Consider the following 13,724-nt stretch of genomic DNA (forward strand, 5'->3'; position numbering starts at 1 on the left):
GATGCGCGGATGCTTCGCTACTCGCTCTCACCGTCAGCCTGTGAGCTCATTCCCAGACGATGTCTCCCTCTTCCGGGGAGGAATGGGACTATGGGGCTACCTGTATATTTGCAGAAAATGCGACGGAATGTCTTTGGAAATACACTGTTTATGATGTAGGATACGCTTGTCGTTCTTTCTTTATTTGTTAAAGCGTGTTTACAAAAACTGCTAATTCTGTTCTTGTTGATAGCCTACTTATAATGAGCTTTAACATTTTTATAGCTCCTTTAATTAATATCGATTTTTTATGCTATTGGTTTACTATAAAATCTGTATGCTTGACAGATTTGTGTGCGCAATGGAAACACGATAACCTTTGCTCATGCGCGCTATATTGGCTCAAGTGGGCATTGAATTGCAGCTGCTCGAATACTATTTACCGATTCAGTCACGCTGTTTTTTTCTTCATTCACCAATAAGTGACGTGGCACTGGAAATAGTTCCATCACAAAATAAAACTCCAGTGATCTTGTCATCAAAGGTAATATTGGAGCCCGGACGTTTGTTTACACAGATTGTGTTTTTGAACATCTGTAACTCAGAGGATTTTGGCTTTTGTGTCTCAGAAATTAGCCTGTATACATAATTGTTTAGCTCTAGAGCACCTTGTTTAGAAATATTTACTTGTTCTTGAATTGTGTAACTTAATGTCAAAGTGTTTTTTTTTTAAAGAAAACATTTGTTTATGAATTTGCTATGTTATTCAAATGTATCCCTAACTACTGATTACTTATTTTAAACACACACACACACACACACACACACACACACACACACACACACACACACACACACACACACACACTGGGATGGAAGATGTCATATGTTCTACCCTACCTGTTTATTCATTCATTCATTTTCCTTCGGCTTAGTCCCTTTATTCATCAGGGGTCGCCACAGCGGAATGAACCGCCAACTTATCCAGCATATGTCTTACACAGCAGATGCACTTCCAGCTGCAACCCAGTATTGGGAATTATTGTCACCACCTGTTTATTTATTTATTTTTGAAGTTATACCCAGGTTTAATTTTCATCCCTATATTATACCCTTTAACTTATTTAATATGCCTTTTATGATTAGAAACAGATAACAGGATGAAATTAATTGACATTCTGCTGTACAGCACAATTGTTCTTTAAAAACAAAACAAAAAAAACAACAACAACAAGATCTTTAGGGATACAACAGGCACATTTTATTCTGTTTTTTATAGTTTCAGAAATAAAATAATGTCTTTCAAACCACAATATTGCAAATATAATTTCCATCAAAACATCATCATTTCATCATTGTGCAACACAACTAAGATATCAAATACCAACATACACTGCTTGACTTCTTCATAAAGAAGGATTGAAGACTTTTCCTCCCACTTTGAAGTCGTCTCTAATGTACTCTGTGGACATTGGATGTAATGTGGATGTGAGCTTGGGCATAATTGACTTGTGAAACCATTTATATTATATATTTATGTATAGAACCATATAGATTATATAATGTCATGTTTATTACAGTGTCTCTTTGAATTTGAAATCATTCCAAAAAACATCAATTTTCAATGAACTGCAGTTGATGAATTTACATAAAAAACAGTCTCCCAGCATATTCTACCCCGTGTACACAAAATCTTGTGTATATAGGCATATGTTACAGTCATTAGCAGATTATAAACATAAAAATATACAGTACACAGCATAAATGAGTACACCTTTTAATTAGTATTTTTATTCAGTTCTCTGAATATATGAGCAATATCACATGAGTAGCAGTGCGATGTGGCTGTATATCAGCACCGGTGGGAGGCGTGCGTTGGCACGAGACCGCAGGCCCACCAGTGACGATATACAGCCATATTGCACTGCTACTCATGTGATATTGCATTTATACAACAGTTCGACAGCATAATCGTGTATATAAAAAAGAAAATCAAACATGGAGAGTCTTAAAATCCTTTTGTAAGAGGAACTACTTTCTTCCACCATTGACATCTGCAGCTGACATAAAAACAGTAGAAGCCATTACTAATTCACCAACATCACTTTAGAGTTAGTATTTGAATAATTCTCTAGTGTACTGTCTAAAGTGAAGACAAAACAGGTGATTTTGCTGGCATTTTAGGCTGAACGGCATGAATCAATCTACAGAGATATCTCCACACAGTATTGCAGTCTATTACAGTCTACAGTATTTTTCTGTTGTAATCAGGATATCACAATAATTAATCTTGAAAAAAGCAGCACAATCACTACCAGATTGTTGTTGTGTTTGCGATAAGGAAAACACTAAACACATGCAGGCATTTCTTCTTTCTTTCTACCAATACAACACACATTCCTCATATGCGAGTCCCATCTCAGACTCAAGACACTACAAATATGGTATAAATACAACATACAAAAGAGAGAGATCGACTTAGAATATCACTTACCTGTTTAATAATAATTTAATAAGATGTAGTTAGAAATTACGCCGTTTTAGCTTCTAAAGGCTTATTATTATGCCGTCTGTGTCGCCATCTTGTGGATGGACAACGTCTTTGGTCTGCTCAATGACAGGTTAATGGCCTCCGACTTGCTGTCTCTTAGAAATTATAAATATATAAAAATAGTCACTATCCTTATGAATAAACTGCATAGTTGCAATCTAACCAACATTCTCGACTAAAAAAAGCCTCAAAATTACGTTATGTTGCCCAGCAGCAGCAATATTTGTCAAACTGTTAAGGATCCTCTGCTTGTTGATGTGGGTGGAGTAATACACAAGTGTGAAGAGGCGGTATGAGTGCTGTTACTGGCAGAATAAGCCAATCAGATTCAAGAACCAGACAGAACCGTTGTATAAATGTATATATAGACAATATATTTTGGTGCATTAAAAACCGTTTCATTCATTAAAATAAGAGCGCTTATTTATACTGGGCACTGACCATTCTTACCTTAACAGTACTGTAAAACTACATTTGTACACAGATAATCTCTGACCTCCTTGGTAATGTGAGAATAGTGATTTTAACCCCTTTTAACTCTTCTCAAATTGCTCACCCAGCAATTCACTGAAGTCATCAAGTTTTAAATGATGTTTTATTTGCACTGTGCTGTGAGTACATTTGAATCTAAATACAGTCTTTAATACTGCATCTGAATGACCCTGTAAAGTAGCCATTTATACTGTAGGTCATACCAACAGTGCATTTCACAATTTACATCTTGCCCTTTGCACTAAATCATGGTGAAATAAAATGAATGTCCTTAAAAATGATATGAAGACTTTTATGTACTATGAAAGAAGTACATATACAAACTATGTATTATATCCAAACAACAAAATTAGAGCATTCTAGTTTTTCCTCTTTTTAGTCATTTATTTCATTACATGTAATTTGTGGACTTGCTTGTGTTGTAACTTCATTACTCTGCTACTGTTACTCTCAAGTAATCCTTAATTACTTGACGACAGTGAAAAAGAAGAGAAAATATTTGTCAAAATACAATGACAGCTCTAGCTTCACTTGAACATGCATTTTTTATGACTCCAGAAAGCGCCTGTGGGCTGAATGTGAACATAAGTGGAGATAAAGCCCCCAGAGACAGCAGAGCTCCAAGCACAGTTAACCCCCAAGTAATGCATCAGCAAATAAGACTCCATCACAAATAATCACTGGACAGCCATTGTCTCGGCTGTCTCAGGGGACGGCAAGAGGGGCAATTAGATGTGTGTGAGACGGGGGATTAGGATGTAGAGAGAAGGAATGGAGAGCCCAAGAACCATTTTTAGAAATAAGACTAATTTAGTCATTAAATAAGCCTAAAGTCAGCATAAAATCAAAATTGGTCCTATTTGTTTCTTAAATGCGTGGTGCCTATAAATAGTCAATATTTTATATTAGAAAGCTCAAGTAATTTTTATTACATATATTTTTAAGCATCAATACAGTAACATGTACTGCAGATTTTATGTTATCTGCTGGGCCAAAAATTACATTGAAATGTATTTTAATATAAAATACCAAATACCACCATTTTACATGTATCAAAATAATTGACAAAATACAGCAGCCATGACAAGTATCAAAGTAAAATACTGTATTTTGTATTCTGAAAATACTGCAAAATACTTTTGCAAGGGAGCAAGAAATTTCTTCTCTTCACAAACCTTCTATCGACAGGCATATTCGATTAATCCTCTTACTATTAAACTGACTTAGTGAAGTAAACAGGAAGGTTTCCCGGAGAAAACCCACACCAACACTGAGAAACTATGCAAACTCCACACAGTAATGCAAACTGGCCCAGCTGGGACTTGAACCAGCGACCATCTTGCTGTGAGGTGACAGTATTAACCACTGAGCCACCATATCGCACATTTTTTAATAAATCTATTTTTTGTTATTTAAATCTTTCGTATTTAATGTAAAAACATGATTTCTGAAAAATCCAGTTTTAGTCATTTCCATAAATTTTATATTTTGCAATTGTACTCTTAATGCAAAACGTAAAACATGATTTCTCTAAAAAATTTTGTTATCTGTTTTTGCAAATAAACTCTTTATACAGTATACATCCTGCTGCTGCCGTGTAACGAGAGTCTGGAGTTTTTGACCAGACTGTATAGACTGGAGTATTATTAAATATTTGTGTCTCATATACTGTATAGTGCCACTTTAACATCTTTCCTCTTCATTAACTATAAAGAGCACCTGCAGATCAGCTACTGGCATCTGAAACAGCCAATGAAGTATTGTAGGAATTGCCCCTGTAGGACTTATTTGTTTGTTGTTTGTCTTTTATTCTTGGCATCTACATCAGCAATCCATACAAAACTACCAAGATGTTTTCAGTTCTTCTTTAACTGGAAAAGTCTCAGTTTGCCCCCTTAGTGAACACCAGTACAGCATCTTTAGGTGTTTTATATTTCTAAAGCTCCTCTGCATTTCCACCTAAAGCCCTGAGGCTGACACTGAGGATGTTCTGAAGCTCCTCATCCTGTTCTTAAAGACTGATATTTTATTTCATCTCATTTCTGAAGCAAAGATGCTGATGCCGAATTGTACACTATACTGTCGTTACATATTAGCATTGACCACTTGCTTAATCAATTTCCTGTTCTGATCTCACGCCCAGGCAAATAACTGAGAAAGCATCAATCTGAGTCATCATGTAGACTTCTTACAAAGTATTTCACAGCATTTTAAAAATACAAGACACTAAAGTATTTTGAGACAAAATATTAACCCATTTTCATCAATCCAATAAAATACAAATTACAAAATACCATTTTGTATTTAAAATACATGTATTATAAATACTGTCCATCCCTGTGTAAAACAATGTGTCTTTTTAGTTTTTCTGAGCAAAAAGTTATAATTTTTACACCCACTAAGCATTCAGTTTAACAAAAGTTTAATAAAATCCTATAATGATGATCATTGTTAGGTATGGGTTTAAGTAAAATATTAATATTTGTTTTATTCTATAAATAGATAGATTTATTTATTTATTTATTTATTTACAGAAAATGACAGTTGGTCAGAATAACGAATCAGGGTTATTTCACCAAAAACTGATTTCTTAATTCTTCTGACTTTCAAACATAAACATTTAAAATTGTGTTATAATAAAAACATAACTATGAAACTTAAATACAGAAAAAAATATTTATGGGCATCTCAATTACTTTTCCCTATACATTTCTTCCTCTACTTTTTTGTTAGATGAGCTGTCTCTATCGTAAATACATTATGAATACACATCATGCTCTTTTACATGTTTAATTGCACACATACTAAAGATTCATGTCACTTAAACTAGCTGCGATGGCCCAGTAAAGTTCACTTCTTACGTTGTCCCTTCAGGCTTCTTCTCAGTCACTTTTACTGGCACTGCAAAATAATTGACAGGCTGCACTGTGCCCGTCTTATCTTTGTAATTTTCCCTGTGCTTCAGGGACAGCTGGGGAAAAGAGAAATCCAACATGTCCATGACTAATCAGTGTGATAAAAGATGTCCGTTTAGAACATGATCCACACTCACTTCTTCTATCTCATTCTTACCATGCTGAAGTCCTTGATCTCCTTCTGTCTTCTGAAGTCAGTGTTATAGCGCAGCCAGTAGGGTAGGATGAGGACACTGTCTTGCGTTTGGGTGCTCAGAAATGCACCAGCCTTGTTGTAATGGCTTTTGCTTGAGGCCATCGTGGCAGAGCGGGTGTTTTGAAAATACTTTAGGCTTGAGTTGCCAAAGGTTTCTCCATACAGGAATTTTGTGGTAGGAATGTGTCCACAGTACCTATATAAATGATTCAACACAATTAACAGCTGATATAACTGTAAATGTTGTTTAATGATTAGCCTGCAGGGAAATTAACCATAGTTAAAATATAAAACGACAAACAAACATTTAATTAATCCATATATGAAGAGTTCAGATGCAAAAACCTCTTAATGACGTCTGAAATGTTCTCCTAAAATGAGCATTTTTCTCAGCCTCCTATGTTTATGCTCAGTTATTTCACTTGAAAGGCAATGAAAAGAACTTATCCATCACCATAAACGTAAAATTATTGAAACTACATGAGTCTGAGAAAAATGCAAATTTTAGAAGAAAATATCAAATGGCTTTTAGAGTTTTTTATATATGTATGTACATATATAAATACACACACACACAAACACACACACACACACACACACACACACACACACACACATATATATATTATTAGCCCCCCCTTTGAATTTTTATTCTTTTTTAAATATTTCCTGAATGATGTTTAACGGAGCAAGGAAATTCTCACAGTATATTTTTTTTCTTCTGGAGAAAGTCTTATATGATTTATTTTAACTTAAATAAAAGCAGTTTTACATTTTTTAAAAATTATTTTGAGGTTTTTTTTTTTTTTGACTGTCTACAGAACAAACCATCATTATACAATAACTTGCCTAATTACCCTAACCTGCCTAGTTAACCTAATTAACCTAGTTAAGCCTTTAAATGTCACTTTAAGCTGTATAGAAGTGTCTTGAAAAAATATTATTTATTGTCATCATGGCAAATATAAAATAAATCAGTTATTAGAAATGAGTTATTAAAACTATTATGTTTAGAAATGTGTTGAAAAAAATCTTCTCTCCAGTAAACAGAAAATGGGGGAAAAAATAAATAGGGGCTAACAATTCAGGGAGGCTAATAATTCAGAATTTTTTTTTGGGGTTTTTTACCCAGACATTTAAAAAGAATAAATTTTAGAGGTATACAATACTGTGATACCATGAAATCGTGATATTTTTATCCAAGGTTAACATATATAATAATAATAATAATATTTTATATATATATAGCAAGTAAAATTTCAAGCATCCAGCAAATAAAAGGGTAATCAGACTTTTTTTTTTATTTATTGTTTTGTGACCTAAAAAAATATAATGGTACTTTTTTTAAATACAGCCATTAAAATGTAATTTTGTGCAAATTATACAAAAAACTGTGATATTTAGAATAAGAATCATTAAATATTCATTTTGATTTAAATATTTTTACTTTGCAACTACCGCCTAAACACTATGTCACAGGTGTCAGAACCTGGGGGGGTCGTAGCTCTGCACAGTAGTTTCAACCCTAATTAAACACACCTGATCAAACTAATTGAGTCCTTTGAGCTTGTTTGAACCCTACAGGTACAGTGAGTGTGTTTGAGCAGGGCTGGAACTAAACTGTGCAGGGCAGCGGGCAGCGGCTCTCCAGCAACTGAATTTGACAGCCCTGCTACTATGTCAAGAAAACGTTTTAATGAAATACTTAAAGAATAAAACTTATTTTTTTAAATATATGTTTTAATAAGTACATTTTTTTATTTAATTTGATGGAGACACCAAAATGGGATGGATACAAACATAGGCTAAAGCTGATTGATTTATTTGACCTATTTCTATATTGTTTGAAACTAAAAATTGCATCACTAAGTTCCCTAACGTTAATTGTGAAAACATACCCCTGAAAATCAGTTTAATGGGTCGAACACATCTTTAAAAAATTATTTCAGACATTGTCCTGAACAAAACAAGAAATAAGCTGTTTTTACCCTGGCATCAGAGACGTTGGAATGTAGGCTGCGTTGTTATGCGTTATGAGAGTCCCATTTCCCCTGAAAGTCATGGCTGAATAGATAAGCATACACGAATATTATCCGATCATAAGCTGCTGAACTTCAGCACTGCGTCTGAAATAAACCTGACCAGCACCACACATACGACAACAAACGGTTGCCAGGCAACAAATCTTTCAGGATATACAAGCATGACATACATTTAATTAATAGCTAGACAGTCAGTTGTAATAATTGATACAGAATGTATGATATACACTTGTCAGCTCGAATAATAATCAATCTGCCAAGAGTGGGCTTCAGCAAGTATCCGCCCCTGAGTAATATAGATTTTCTGTGTGCGCGCGCTCCCTGTCGGCGGCATCCGCCATGACATCGCGCTCGTGCGGAGCGGCGGCGCATCCCAGTAGTGTCAAACACTCTCGGATCGGATCTGACGACTGTACTACATGTGCTGGAGAAAATGAAAGCTCTTTAATTTTTAATTACTCATTTTTTCATGATATTGCGCACAGAGGATGCAGCGTGTACAGTGAAGAGGATTCTTCCCGTTTATATATGCAGCAAATTAAAGCAGTTTGGATTTTATAACAAGTTAAGCCGCGGTGGTCATGAGAGGTCCGCGCTCTTTGTGATGAATCTTATTCTTTTATAGTATTTTGACTCTTTTTCATTGTGAGTTGAGATGGCTTTAGTGGTGCATCTGAAGACTGTCACGGAGCTCCGTGGGAAGGGGGACCGAATCGCTAAAGTCACTTTCAGAGGTAAAGAGCGATACTTTTTTCATTTACGGTGAACGGGTGTGTGTGCTCGACTCTATATTAGCCATCTCGGCATACTCATATATAGGTTTCATTTTGTTTTAGCATATTTTACGCATACGCAGCGATGGTTAACTTGAGATTCTGATGAAAAGTTGTAGAAATCTGTTTATGTAACTATTCTGCAGCGCCTTTGTTTTGGAAAAAAATCCCTTTAGATGATATATAGATCAAAATTCCTATGTTGATAAATGACAACAATATTCACAGACAGAACTTGAGCTGCTTTCTCATTTGGTTTCATTAGATTTTCTTTTCTAATGCATTTAATGTTCACTGCAGAAGCTACTATTTCATTAATCGTTGATTTATGCTGTACAGTTTGTAGGCCTGTATATTCATCCCAATATACTGTACTGGGATCCCCTTGCAGTATAAAAAATGCATTAAGTTGGAAGCATTGAAAAGTGAAGCAGATTTATTTGAAGTTTTATTGTTAAGTCTTGTATGCACCTTTCTTAACAGTACGTTAGCTCAATGTAATGCATGTTAGGCTTTACATTACTTTGTTTTAGTTATATTTGTATTTCAGCACCTTGGACAGTTGCGCAGTGTTCATCTCACAGTCATTTTCTTTTCCATAAAATGCTCTCTCTCTGTGTGTGAGCCAGATATATGAGAGTTTAATAAGTGTTTCTAGCGTATAAAAAGATTATTAGAGTTAAATGGTGCAGAAATGTTCTAGGACAAACAACATTACTTCTAATATAAAAAAAACGTGAAGCATGTATTAAAAGACTTAATATCTTCTAGTATTGCATTTATATATATATATATATATATTTAGAGAATGGTATTATATAATACTCTGAAAGATGCAAATTTAGCATGGGATTCTGTGTATGCTTTCATAAACTCCCCAGTCCAGTAAGTTGATTGAGACACTTCAGGTGATTTAAGTCATTTGCTTTTTCATGTTTTTCCCCTCTTTTCGATGAGGGCAATGACTATTAGCTTTCTTTCCACCCTTTCCTTCCCCCCTACTTTGGGCTTAATCTCCAGCACTTCAGTGTTTGGCGATCTCGGCTGTCTGGAGCGGAAGGGCTCCACTGAGCTGTGTCCTGTTTCTCTGTGGGTTGCATAACTTAGACTGAGTATCTCTGAGTGAATCTTAGCACAATAATAAAAAATAAAAAAAACTGTTATTTTCCACTGAAAGTTTCATCAGAGAAAATGATGGAATGTAAAAAAATAACTAAATAATGCAAATAAAAAACGTCCTTGTAAAAACTACAATTTATTTAAAATGCTGTTCAAGATTTTTATCTAAATGCTGCTCTAAAGGTTGCCCATCAATTTTTATCAAGTCTTCACCAAGTTTATGCATATTACATAACCAGCTTTCATCTTTCATTTCATGGTTACCAGTGAAAAGTGTTTTATGCTGTAAGCCTGGTGATACTTAGTGTTTGCTCTTAGTTGGCTCTTAATTAAAACGTCCAAGAGTATGCAGTTCACAAAATCTTTCTTTTTTTGTCAGTACTTGGTTTTCTGTTTTGACTGAAGTAAGAAAAAAAATCCTCTCCAGCTGTTTTGTTATCTATCACACTGCATGTAAATGTTACCTTGGGGAGAAGCTTTTGTGAGCAACAGCACTGAGCAATGAGTTTTCAATGAGCCAAAAACTGTGTTGACTGTATTTTGCGATCTTGATGCATAATGCAACTTGGCTATTTTTACTCTTCTAAAGCTGTTTGACATGACATTTAGCTGAATTGTTTAACACAAAGTGAAGGCAACATTAGACAATGGATTCCATTAAATGACATAAAAAAGAAGTATTTTCTCAGCTGTATGTTATGCATTTGCATATATTATAAAAATGGAATTTGCTTATACTGAAATAAGCTTATACTAAAAAAGCATTTATTTTAATCTAAAAGGCCACAGCTAATGATTATCTAGATATTTACTTTCCATAAAAACTGAGCAATGACTACCAGTAGCGTTTCCTTTGCTAAATTTAATCATTGAAGTGCAATATCTGTAAATGTGTTTATGTTTGCGTGCGTATGTGTGTGTGAGTTGGTAGTATGTAAACATATTTATATTGACCCCTCTTGTTAGCTTTTTCACAAGCACACACTGACAAAAATCAACCAGCACTTTTCAGTATTGTGCAGGCTTCCTTAGGATACAAAGGAAGAAAAAAGCATTTTCATGTTTTCACTGACATGTCTGAAAAACTGCAGCTCTTTTTTACATAATACAGTTCACATCTTTACCTATGTTTTACTGTATATTGCAGTTTTATGGTAATGGTAGCATATATATATATATATATATATATATATATATATATATATTACTAAGTGTCATAGCAGTTGCATAAGATGATATTCCTTGTATGTTTATAGCATACTAAAACAAATATGAAACTGGTATGAACATTTGAACTGAGCCACCACAATGAAGATCAACAAAACATAATTTATTGTTTGAATTTCTTGTGAAAATGCACTGAAAATGCACATTATTTGTAATTTTAAAACTTTGTTATTAAAAACAAACACATTCTAGCATATATTGGATGAGCGAAATGGCAAAAATGTCATATGATACTGTTTTTGTAAATTCAATTCAATGTACTTGTACATATTGTATGTGATCATATTTTTCAATTTATTCAGAACTTCTGGGCAAATGTTTCATTTTGAAATGTACAGATATAAAATAAATAACAATAAAAATATAAAACATTTTCCAACAACTAATGATCACAGCTCCAACATAAAAATATAATCACTAAATAAAATGTATACCTTTTACTTTCAAGATTGCAACTTTCTCGCAATGTTATTATTATACATCCATTCTTATCAATTCATATTATTATGTTATTATACATGTTTCTGTCTGCATCCCTGTAATGGCAAGTAATATTGCACTTATATATGTTTTGATGTACTACTATAAACAATGCATTTTATGACACCACTATATATTAATGATAGAGCATAATATGAAAAGATGGACTTGCACATACGACATATTGTCATATTGCACAATATGTTAGGTAGTGAAGCAATAATGTTTGGTAAACCATACAGTATGTCAAGTGAAGTTTTATTCACACATGAAATGAAACAGCATAGACTAAAAGATCTTGTAGGGTTGTCGCGATACCATTAATTAATGTTACGATACTATGCCAGCTGTAGTATCACGATAGCAAGTAGTAATGCGATACTGTAATTTATCATTTAAATTATAAAGAAACTTGGCAGAAATACCATATTTTATCGTTGTTTTAAAGAGATTGTTGTGGTTGTTGTAGCTACTAAATCATATTAATAGGAACAGAAATGAACCGATTCAGATGTGCGTTCGAACCGCTAGAAAACGTGCAATAGCTACCATAAAAGGCGCGAATTCTATACAGTTTTGCAAACAAATGGCTCCACACACTATTAAATAAAATGGTCTATTGTTGCACAAAAGTGTGAGGATTTTAGTGACTTTTCCACATGCAACATTATCTGTTGTAGATAAAACATTAATGACGATACTACTGTTTACAAACTACAGTGGCACCGCCGGTATTTTGGAGCTATGGCATTGTGATACTACCATAGTACCGGTAAACCGTGCGACCCTAGCATAGACTAAAAGCTCTTGAGACTAAAGTTATTGATATTAATTTGTTTAAATTACTATATATATATATACATGTTTTAAAAGAAGTTCCACACAGTCAGACAGTGATCAATGCACGATCAATGCACATGTGGACCAAACTGAAATATATATAGACTTAAACCCCCAAAACTACATTTTCTCTTTCTCTCTTTTTCTCTTTCCTCTATGTATACAGATTAGAAAGAAAGTAATTCCAGTGATAGTTGCTGCTGTGAGATTCAGCTCAACCATATTGACCTTCTAACCTTTTTTTCTCCCTGCAGGTCTCTCCTTCTTCTCTCGGGTGTTGGAAAACTGCGAGGATGAAGCTCGATTTGAGCAGGTCAGTATTTTTTTTCTCTTCACTATCTCTCCAGCTTCCCCTACTAACTCAAGCATGTTCAAGTGTGACAGCAACACTGTAAACCTATGGGTGCTCAAACGTATTATACTGTATATTCACTGCAAATTTGATTTCTCTCCTCAAGAGAGGAAGGGATGAAGGAATCATACAAAGAATCAAACCACTCGACCGTGGCCAGACGCATCACATTTAGCCCCTCTGATTCCTATTAATGCTATTTGCACAGACCCTCGGGCAAGCAATGCAGCGGTATATGTAATAAGCTTGTGGATAGCTTAAATTACCATTAGCATAATACAGTTATTTGAATGATTGCTCTCTCTACTTGAAAAGATCCCTACTGGTTCAGCTGTCATCATTGTATTTATGTAAATAGCAGAACATGTTTTGTTGCCTTCTTATTCTTAAAGGGATAGTGCACTAAAAAAATCTTTATTTGCTGTATATAAAATTGGGCCATCCAAGATGAAGGTGTTAGTGAAGAAAATTCATAGCTGAAAATGTGGTCCTTGGTGATTTCTAAAAGAAAAACCCTAAGTGAATACCTGTGGGAGTCATGCAGATAATTTAATATGACATTGGGTCACTTGTTTTAGGGTGCAAGGTACAGTTCTTGTTATTAATAAATCGCTAACTATGAATTTTAGCTCTATAAACTCCTTATTTGCTGCTTATTAACAGTTATTAAGGTAGTAGTTGGGTTTATGCATTGGACAGGATTAGAGATTAGAAAAAGATCATGCAGAATATCCCTTTTATAAGCAGTGTTGGGAAAG

General features: G+C 34.2%; 2 protein-coding genes across 13 annotated transcripts in view; one reads left to right on the plus strand and one right to left on the minus strand.

Moving 5' to 3' along the window:
• Window positions 1–5,714: 5,714 nt before the first annotated feature.
• Window positions 5,715–8,320, minus strand: cimip2c (ciliary microtubule inner protein 2C). The gene is made up of 3 exons (XM_056445577.1): window positions 8,122–8,320; window positions 6,095–6,329; window positions 5,715–5,993 (listed from the first exon to the last, which is right to left on the minus strand). The coding sequence occupies exons 1-3, from the start codon at window positions 8,211–8,213 to the stop codon at window positions 5,880–5,882; spliced, it is 441 nt and encodes a 146-aa protein (XP_056301552.1). The 5' UTR covers window positions 8,214–8,320; the 3' UTR covers window positions 5,715–5,879.
• Window positions 8,321–8,572: 252 nt separating this feature from the next.
• Window positions 8,573–13,724, plus strand: part of otofa (otoferlin a) — a 130,262-nt gene continuing 125,110 nt past the window's right edge. For all 12 annotated transcript variants that reach the window (XM_056481186.1, XM_056481187.1, XM_056481191.1 and 9 more), the window contains exons 1-2: window positions 8,573–8,909; window positions 12,869–12,927. In XM_056481186.1, the coding sequence (XP_056337161.1) occupies window positions 8,831–8,909; window positions 12,869–12,927 (138 nt within the window). In that variant the 5' untranslated portion in view covers window positions 8,573–8,830. The remainder of the gene's footprint in view (window positions 8,910–12,868; window positions 12,928–13,724) is intronic.

The sequence above is a fragment of the Danio aesculapii genome, chromosome 20 (assembly GCF_903798145.1).
Source record: "Danio aesculapii chromosome 20, fDanAes4.1, whole genome shotgun sequence".
NCBI classification, from domain to species: Eukaryota; Metazoa; Chordata; class Actinopteri; order Cypriniformes; family Danionidae; genus Danio; species Danio aesculapii.

Coding starts and splice junctions, on each gene's coding strand:
- cimip2c (XM_056445577.1), bottom strand. CDS start 8,213: ATGCTTATCTATTCAGCCATGACTTTCAGGGGAAATGGGACTCTCATA. Junction 6,330..8,121: donor CCAACGTCTCTGATGCCAGG/GTAAAAACAGCT, acceptor TCATTTATATAG/GTACTGTGGACACATTCCTA. Junction 5,994..6,094: donor AGATCAAGGACTTCAGCATG/GTAAGAATGAGA, acceptor TCTTTTCCCCAG/CTGTCCCTGAAGCACAGGGA.